Source organism: Mytilus trossulus, chromosome 10, assembly GCF_036588685.1.
Source record: "Mytilus trossulus isolate FHL-02 chromosome 10, PNRI_Mtr1.1.1.hap1, whole genome shotgun sequence".
In the NCBI taxonomy this organism is placed as follows: domain Eukaryota; kingdom Metazoa; phylum Mollusca; class Bivalvia; order Mytilida; family Mytilidae; genus Mytilus; species Mytilus trossulus.
In genome coordinates, this window is record NC_086382.1 from 41,597,704 (window position 1) to 41,608,248 (window position 10,545).

The following is a 10,545-nucleotide window of genomic DNA, read 5'->3' on the forward strand; positions in this document are numbered from 1 at the left end:
TTTAACATTACTAAATGAAAAATAGGAACCAATATCATAGCTAACACCAGAACCAATTGCAAGGATTCCTTAATTTATTCCCTTTTTTATAATTGATTTTTAGTGGGATCTTACATTTTTTTATCACAACCTTTTTTATTTATCATTTAAAAAATTCAAATTGAAACCAAGGTCAAGTTTTGTTTCTTATGTACTTTAATTTACATCATTTTTATTTAAGATTTGTCAAGTAATGTAAAAATGTATCTATAATAAGACTATATACATGTACATATAAGTTATAACAATTCTTTTCTGTGACAAAAAAAAACCAAACAAACATGAGCAGGTTCACTGACACTGTTGTCTGAAGTTGTGGAACTTAGGCAAATGCAGCTACATTTAACTTTGTCAAATGTGACGTACTAAGAAGCTGTTATATAATGTGTTACAATATTGTAAAACAAATATGATGATTGATAGAACAACGTCCTCAGCCCACTACTCCTGTATTGGCTGTTAAAATTGTCAAATCAATGACAGCATGTGTATTAAACTATAAGAATATACATGTACAAAAATGAAATGTACATTGACAAATAATCATTGTTTAATATCAAGTTAGTTTGAAGCTAAGATAAGATAAGATATAACATGTATACATAAGAAAATTTATTTTAAGTCGGTTTACATGAAATACTACAAACATTAGCTCTGTAGAGCTTTTTGACGACATGCTTTCTGCAGTGTGTCTGGGTCAATTATTATGCCCCAGTGCTGAGACTACTATAGTAGTCTTAGCCCAGTGTTAAACTGTTTAAATTATATCCAAATGAAATATATAAGCTCTACCTCTTTATTGACTTAAAAAAAAAAAATTATACAAAAATGTTAATTTATTATTTATAAAGATTTCTTTTCTCTTTCTAAGAAAAATAAACCAATAAATAGTTATTCAACATCAAAACAATGGCAGTATCCATATGGACCATGTGTACTTCATCACATTGCAGCCATGATGAATAAATTATTGCATTAATTTACGCATTATGCAACACTAATCTACTACCTCCTTCCTAACACTTAATTGATAAATTACCTAAATCTTTCCTGTCCAGCTGTGTCCCAAAGCTGTAGTTTTACCCTGACACCAGGATTTACTTCAATCAGACGTGCATAAAAATCAACACCAACAGTTGGATCACATGCGTCTGAAAATTTTCCATCTGTGAAGTATTTCAACAATGACGATTTACCAACGGTACTGTCTCCGATCAGAATAACTCTGAACTGAAAATCAAATATTGGCTCTACCATATTTTCTTACAATTTACTTATCTTTACAGAATCAAGTTAACATTCTATATTAAGATAAGGTTTGTTTACATTTTTTGATCAGCTTCCGGTTTCTCTTTTAAATGACAGATGTTAAATCATGTTTGATTGGTTTACTTCGAGAAATTTACACCAATCAAAACTCACTTTTTAATGAGTGGAATTGAGGCTCTAACTGGGGTTAAACTGAAAGTAGCTAATCATTTAAAAAAACTTTAAGATAAAACTGGTATTGTGGATTTTTTATTGTTATATAAACACCAGTAAAGAAGTGAAATTTTAGAAAATTTGTTAACTCTTTGACTACTATCACGTCTGAGGTCAAATATATCAAAAAATAAAAATGAATGATTAATTAATGTATCTATAAAATCAGATTAATAAATAAATGATAAAATTAGAGAGACAGAGTTTAATTGAACAAAACCTGATAGTTTCAGATCTGCAATTTAGAATTTCTAAACACATTACTTACAGAGAAGTATTAAAATTGTACTTTTTTCTTAAAAATGTTTGTTTTTGGGGTGTCATTTAATTTCTATTGATCCACTTTTTTTCAAACTATAGTTATAATTTCTTAGGAAAGCATTTTAAAATATTAAAAAACTACTGGCATTATATGACAGTGAAGGGGCATATATGTTGATATCTTGGAAAACTGTCCAGACTTTAAAATTCTTTTACTACTTTTTTTTTCATTTTCTTTATATTTTTCCAATGCTTTTTAACTTCCTTTTCTTTCAAAAAGTTTTTTTCTTTTTTAAATGCCATCATGGTATTAGAATACTTAAAAGTCATAAGAAACCTCAAGTCAAAAAAAAATAATGCATATGTTTTTTATAACTCAATGGATAGTTTTCATTATAAAACTTATGTACATATACTTTTTTCTGAAGAAAATTCTTTAATTTATTCATATTTAGAAAAAGCTTACTTTATTTGAATTGCTTCCTTCCAGCAAGCAATTCCCCAGACATATTTTCCGTATGCAAGGAGACCTCAGTGTGACCCATCTCGTAAAAATCCGGTGACCACAATACGCATGGATGTCCTTAAAATAAACTATTATCTGTATTTACTTGTTAAACACATGCTCAATTTCCATGCTTTTTTGTTTATTTTTCGTCATTTGTTGACAAACAGGTGACAATCGTTAGACTTCGGCTTTAAAACAATAACATTAATTACCTGCCATATTTTCACAACAACACTGGCCGATTGAAAAAAAAATTGACGATTATACAAAATTTACACGAAAAAAATGATAAATTTGAGTACAGAAGACTAAGTTTATGATGTTTGTATGCGTTGGTTCAAGAATTGGACGAACATTATTTTTCACTGGTCACTCGTTTCTTATGACTTTAAAATTATTACTTTATGCATGTTTTCAAACAAGAAAGTCTCATTTTTTACATATAAATTTTTATTTTTATCTAATTTCCACAGGTAAATTTACCTTTGACCAATAATTACTAAAAGAACATATTTTACAATAACAACATGTATTGTTCTTCCGCTAATCCCCCATGTAGTAATAGCTTGAAGACACCTCTACACCCCTACAGCATGTAGAGTAATACTTTGGTTATACACATGTATTGCTTGCTTTGTTTGTATAAAACAATTGTAATTGATTGACTTTGGCTATCTTAATTACAAAGCGCAAGTTAAAGTTTATACAAACAGAGCAAGCAAGGCAAACAAAGCTTACTCTACAGGCATTATGAAATTAGCTGTAATGTGCTATGATAATGGTTAAAAGTTGAAGACTTTTATATACAAATTACTTAAATATTATAATTTTCATCTTAAATAGCTACTTGAGTTTCTATTTCCTAATCATGATTAAGTCAATAAGAATATGTGAAAACATAAATACAAAAGTTTAAATCAGAAATGGTTCAGTGCTGAGACTACTGTTATAGTAGTCTCAGTTCAGTGCTACAAACAAACAATTTTTTTTTAGTTTTCTGAGTTACCTCCCTTCCTAAAAGAAATACGTTTTGTAATCTTGGTGATTTTTTTCTTTTGATGAATAAGAAGAACAGTTATCTTTGATGGAAAGAAGAAAAAAACAAATTTAAGGAAATTACAGAATCTTTTTCATTTAAATGAAAAAATTCTGAATAAATTGTATATTTTCCTATAATAGATTACCAAAATAAAGTTGATAAAAAAGCCAGATTTAGGATAAATATCCTTGACCATACCAATGTTATGATATTAAAAGATGACCTTAAAACAATTATTATATATATCAGAGGTGCAAAGTTTAGGACAAATGTTGAACAAGATTATACCAGATTATGTTACATGCATTAATAGACATGAAGATTAATTATTTATAAAACACTGATAAACTTTGAATAGATCATATTTAGCTCACCTGGCCCAAAGGGCAATAACTCCTAAACATGTTGTTAGGTTGCTGCCCCTGAATTGGTAATTTTAAGGAAATTTTGCTGTTTGGTTATTATCTTGAATATTATTATAGATAGAGATAAACTGTAAACATCAATAATGTTCAGCAAAGTAAGACCTAAAAATGTTCAACATAACCAAAATATTCAATTGACCCTCTTAGGAGTTATCGCCTTTATAGTAAATTTTTGCTAACATTTTCCACTGAAAAAAAACTTGGCCAATCACTAAAGATAGATATAATTGTAAGCAGCAAGAATGTTCAGTAAAGTCAGATCTACAAACATAACACCATCACCAAAACACCATTTTGTCATGAATCCATCTGTGTCCTTAGTTGAATATTCACATAGACCAAGGTGAGCAACACAGGCTCTTTAGAGTCTCTAGTTAAGCTTATCAGTACTATGATTCTTTTGAAAATACATAAATAACTTTAAGTTGAAGTATGATTGCAAATTAGACAACTCTCCACCAGAGACCAAATGACATAGAAGTTGATAACTATATACTACATTTTTTATTCAAAAATATATTTTAAACATAATGTTGAATGTAGGTTTTCTAAAATGAAAATGAAAAACAAGTATAAAATTCACAATTTCTAGATTTTATACAACCACCAAAATAAGAATACAGCATTATAATGGTGTGGGGATGTTGTCATCATTCATTTGGTTTCCAGACAATAACTAGAGTATATAAAGTGTATGGATTCCAATGAAATTATATCAAAAGGAAGGTTATTTTTTATATGAGTGGGTAATAATAGTATTGGCCCTAACAGTTAAAAATAATGGGTTGTTTAATGTGCTGAATCTAAACCATGTACTTTGGCTTTGGGATTTTTGGTCAGTCTTTTTTCAGGTGCAAATGGTCCAAAATGAAACTTTTGTTTAATTTCTTCATAAACAGATTTATTGGGTTTCTTTGGTATACCAATTCTACTATGAATTTAGATTTCAGATTTTGGCCCAGTTATCAAATTGGTCCACATTAAGTTCCAAAGAGTTTTAAATTAAACTTTGTTTGATTTCAACAAAAATCTAATACTTTTGTTACTTTTATGAGCTGAACTGTATATTTTGACCTGGGTTTGAATTGTTCCCCATTTAGGTTCAAAGGATTCAGAATATTTTGATTTTGACAAAAATTGAATTCTTGTGGTTCTTTTATCAGCTGAATTTGAATGTGAATGTAGATTTTTAATTTTGGGCCCAGTTTTGCAGTTGTCATAAATTGGGGTCCAAAAATAAACTTTGTTTGATTTCAATTTTAATTGTATAAATGGGGTTATTTGATATGCTGAAAATATCTGTGTATTTAGATTTTGGACTTTGAGCCCTGTTTTCAAATGGTTCACATTGAGGTTCAAAGGGTTCAAAATTAAAACCTTGTTTGATTTCATAACCAGATGTTCCGCAGGGCGCAGCTTCATATGACTGCAGAGGTTGAACCCTGAATGGTTGGGGCAAATATGGACACAAAAGAGGGATGAAAGATATCAAAGGTACAGTCAAACTCATATCTTAAAACAAACTGACAATGCCATGACTAAAAAAGAAAAAGACAAACAATAGTACACATGACAACATAGAAAACCAAAGAATAAACAACACGAACCCCACAAAAAACTAGGGGTGATCTCAGGTGCTCCGGGAGGGTAAGCAGATCCTGCTCCACATGTGGCACCCGTCGTGTTGCTTTTGTGATATCAAATCTGGTAAATCGTCTATTTCGGTAGGTCACATTCATGAAAGGGAAGGAGATTGTAGTTACGATATCCAATATCATTTGTGAAACGGTTATTCCATAACGGTCAACCAACTCGTGATGGCATCTGTAAAATTTACGAAGGGATGATTTCAACTTCACCATTTGATACTCTTGGTTTAATAGCTTCCTTGGGTCAGCAGCAACCCTCTATCAAGAAAATCATGATAGGAAATGCAAGCACGGGAACATCGTATCAATTGGAAGATATATACCCCGTATGCAGGTGAATACAGCTCTGAAGTTGGATTGTGATTAAATAGTTGACACAGAATAGATTTCTGACACAGTGTGAATGTGGTCTAATGAACTTAAAATATGTTATTTGCTTTTGAGCAATTCGTTATGCTGTTGAATAATAATCCTCTCAAAAAAAAATATTTGAAGAAATTTTCTTTTTAATTTCTGAAATCTGAAAATTTCACCTCCCCCTTTCCCTTATTCCAAAAATGATCTAAATTCAAATTTCTAATGGAGTTTGCAACAATAACTACTCATTTAAATACATAAATACATCATAAAATATTAAAATATAAAATGTCCTACAGTCATGGTTAAAATTAATATTAGTTAATAATAACTTCTAAACCAGATGCTTTGCAGGGCGTAGCTTTATACGACCGCAGAGGTTGAACCCTGAACGGTTGGGGCAAGTATGGACACAACATTCAAGCTGGATTCAGCTCTAAATTTGGATTGTGATTAAATAGTTGATACAGCATAGGTTTCTGACACAGAATGAATGTGTTCTAATTAACTTAAAATTTTTGTTTTCTCTTAGAGCAATTCACTATGCTGTTCAATATTAATCCTCTCAAAAAAATGTTTGAAGAAATTTTCTTTTTATTTATGAAATTTCAAATGAGAAAAATTGAACCCAATTTTTTAATCACATCCCCCTTTCCCTTATTCCAAAACTAATCTCAATTAAAATATTCTAATGGAGTTTGCAACAATAACTACTCATTTAAATACATCATAAAATATTAAGATGTAAAAAAACTGCTTGTTATCACTGAATGGTAAAGATTATTTAAATTTATCAGTTGGTAGTAAAAAGTGAATTTACATTGTATATTGTATATAACAAAGATTTAAGTTGATTCTGGACAAAGAAAGATAACTCCAATTAAAAAAAATTCTTGCAATAAGATATTTCTTGCTTACTATTTTGGACAAAGAAAGATAACTCTAATTAAAAAAAAATTTGCTATTTCACAATATTGTGAAATTAGATATTTCTTGCCATTGCACAATACTGTGCAATTGAAAAGACTTGCTATTCCACAATACTTAATATAATAATTTTAGATCCTGATTTGGACCAACTTGAAAACTGGGCCCATAATCAAAAATCTAAGTACATGTTTAGATTCAGCATATCAAAGAGGCCCAAGAATTTAATTTTTGTTAAAATCAAACTTAGTTTAATTTTGGACTCTTTGGACCTTAATGTAGGCCAATTTGAAAACGGGACCAAAAATGAAGAATCTACATACACAGTTAGATTTGGCATATCAAAGAACCCCATTTATTCAATTTTTGATGAAATCAAAAAAGTTTAATTTTGGACCCCCATTTGGGCCAACTTGAAAACTGGGCCAATAATAAAAAATCTAAGTTAATTTTTAGATTCAGCATATCAAAGAACCCCAAGGATTCAATTTTTGTTAAAATCAAACTCAGTTTAATTTTGGACCCTTTGGACCTTAATGTAGACCAATTCGAAAACGGGACCAAAAGTTAAGAATCTACATACACAGTTAGAATCGGCATATCAAAGAACCCCAATTATTCAATTTTGATGAAATCAAACAAAGTTTAATTTTGGACCCTTTGGGCCCCTTTTTCCTAAACTGTTGGGACCAAAACTCCCAAAATCAATACCAACTTTCCTTTTATGGTCATTAACCTTGTGTTTAAATTTCATAGATTTCTATTTACTTATACTAACGTTATGGTGCGAAAACCAAGAAAAATGCTTATTTGGGTCCCTTTTTGGCCCCTAATTCCTAAACTGTTGGGACCTAAACTCCCAAAATCAATACCAATCTTCCTTTTGTGGTCATAAACATTATGTTTAAATTTCATTGATTTCTATTTACTTAAACTAAAGTTATTGTGCGAAAACCCAGAATAATGCTTATTTTGGACCTTTTTTGGCCCCTAATTCCTAAACTGTTGAAACAAAAACTCCCAAAATCAATCCCAACCTTTCTTTTGTGGTCATCAACCTTGTGTCAAAATTTCATAGATTTCTATTAACTTAAACTAAAGTTATAGTGCGAAAACCAAGAAAATGCTTATTTGGGCCCTTTTTGGCCCCTAATTCCTAAAATGTTGGGACCAAAACTCCCAAAATCAATACCAACCTTCCTTTTATGGTCATAAACCTTGTGTTAAAATTTCATAGATTTCTATTCACTTTTACTAAAGTTAGAGTGCGAAAACTAAAAGTATTCGGACGACGACGACGACGACGACGACGACGACGACAACGACGACGCCAACGTGATAGCAATATACGACGAAAATTTTTTCAAAATTTGCGGTCGTATAAAAACTAATTGGGGAATGTGTCCAAGGGACACAGATGATGCCCCCGCTAGCATATAACGTTAAAAAGGGACATAAATCAAGAACTGTTAAAGTGTAGCTTCCAAAAATTTAACTTAATCTGAGTTTAGAGGTAATAAGGATTATATACACGTTTCATTAAATTTAGTGAACGGAAACTAAAAAAATCTTCAATTATTCCACTTGTAAAGTGGCATAACCCTAGAATGGTAATTAAAGTGCTTGTAATCACTGAATGGTAAAGATTGCTTTTATTATTTATCAGTTGGTAGTAAAGTGAATATTGCATTGTATATTGTATATGGCATTGATTTAAGTTGATTAAACTACTTTTCTGGACAAAGATAGATAACTCCAATTTTCAAGGAAGATTTCATAAAGCATTGGTTTTAGATGATTCAACAACCATTCTGGACAAAGAAAGATAACTCCAATTTATTGTCTTGAAACTACAAAAATACTTGTTTTTGCACTTTATTCCTATGCTGTTTGTCTCATAACCCTAAAAATATATCCCAACCTTCTACTTATGGTATTAAACATTGTGGTACTTTTTCAGAACAATTGAAATACTTATACACAACTTATTGCCCCGACACTAGATAAATGCTTGTTTGGGCCCCTAATTCCTAAACCTTAAGGATCATAACCCCCAAATCAATCCCAAGCTTCCTTTTGTGGTTATAAACGTTGTGTTTTCTTGATTTCTAATTACTTAAAGTTAATATCCTGAAACCATCCTTCTTTCCGACAACGCTGACGACGACAACGCTACCGCCGACATAATACCAATATATACAAGCGCAAATATTTTTGCGGTTGTATAAAATAATGAATTCTTAGGGTTGATATACTGAATCTAACCATGTATGAAAAAAAAAGTAAAATCACAAAAATACTGAACTCAGAGGAAAATCAATTTGGGAAGTCCATAATCACATGGCAAAAGATTTTGTAAATTGGACCATCATAGGCCATTCATAGATGAATGTCCAACTTCATTTCTTTTAAAGTTTTAAGACCACATTCAAGCTGTATCAGAAACCACTGCTGTGTCTAATATTTTATGGGGGTCTTTAATCACAATCCAAATTCAGATCTATATCAAGCTTAAATATTGTTCATACTTGCCACAATTGATCAGGGTAAACCATCTTGGATGTTTCAAGCTGAACCCTGCAGAACATTTTATTACCACTTCAAAAAGTTTATTTTAATATCTGTGAAAGATAAGTGCCAGTGTCAGGTACAGACAAAAATCTGTTTGTTTTGCTAATTTTAGAGACATTTCTTTCATTTGTGTCTTGCCTTGACAAAATCGTAAACAGGAGATTTACTTGTGTTGTTTATTTTTTCTGCTGCATCAACAATTTGTTAAAGGCTGGTGCATGATTAGGTCAGTTTGAAGGGAACCACTAATAAGTCAGTAATATTTTGTATCCAATTTTAAAAGCAATTGGACTGATCTATCCATAGGGATTATTTGACCCTGACCCTAAGTCAATGTCTCTAAACTTTGAAACTTTTGCATACCAGTAGTAAAAGCTTGTGATAGGTCAGTTTTTGAGGGAAACTGGTACATATAAACTTGTCTGTACTCCCATCTTTGTCAGACAATCCACAATGATCCATATGTCACTACAGCTGGATGTTGGCAGGCCATCTAACTGAAGAGTCCAACAAGATGACAGAAGTGATCCCTATGTGTCATTGCAGCTGGATGCTGTCAGATTACATAACAGAAGATAGAAGTGATAACCACTACCACAAGTTGACAGAAGTGATCCCTATGTGTCAGTACAGCTGGATGCTGTCAGACCATACAACTACAGACTACCACAAGATGACAGAAGATATCCTTATGTGTCACTGAAGCTGGAAGCTGTCAGGCCACACAACTAAAGACTACCACAAGATGACAGAAGATATCCTTATGTGTCACTGAAGCTGGATGCTGTCAGGCCATACAACTAAAGACTACCACAAGATGACAGAAGATATCCTTATGTGTCACTGAAGCTGGATGCTGTCAGGCCATACAACTAGAGACTACCACAAGATGACAGAAGATATCCTTATGTGTCACTGAAGCTGGATGCTGTCAGGCCATACAACTAGAGACTACCACAAGATGACAGAATATATCCTTATGTGTCACTGAAGCTGGATGCTGTCGAATCACACAACAGGAGACAGAAGTGATAACCACTCCTACAAGATGACAGAAGTGATCCCTATGTGTTACTGAAGCTGGATGCTGTCAGGCCACACAAACTAGACTCTCACAATACGACATGAGTGGTCAGACTACACCAAATAGATGGAAGTGATACCCTGGATGCTGTGACCCTGTCAGACCACAACAAATAGTGACTCTCATGAGATGACACCAGGGATACCTCTGACATCATCCAATGACTGTATCATAACCTTGTAAAATAACAATAATAAGCAAAA

The 10,545-nt window shown here is 31.8% G+C and overlaps 1 protein-coding gene across 2 annotated transcripts in view; it reads right to left on the reverse strand.

Moving 5' to 3' along the window:
• Positions 1 to 1,385, reverse strand: part of LOC134687367 (ras-related protein Rab-39B-like) — a 105,247-nt gene extending 103,862 nt beyond the window's left edge. For both annotated transcript variants that reach the window (XR_010101764.1, XM_063547607.1), the window contains exon 1: positions 1,079 to 1,385. Coding sequence is in view for 1 of the 2 variants with exons in the window: in XM_063547607.1 (XP_063403677.1) it covers positions 1,079 to 1,296 (218 nt within the window). In the remaining variant the exon portion in view is untranslated. The remainder of the gene's footprint in view (positions 1 to 1,078) is intronic.
• Between the last annotated feature and the right edge of the window lie 9,160 nt (positions 1,386 to 10,545).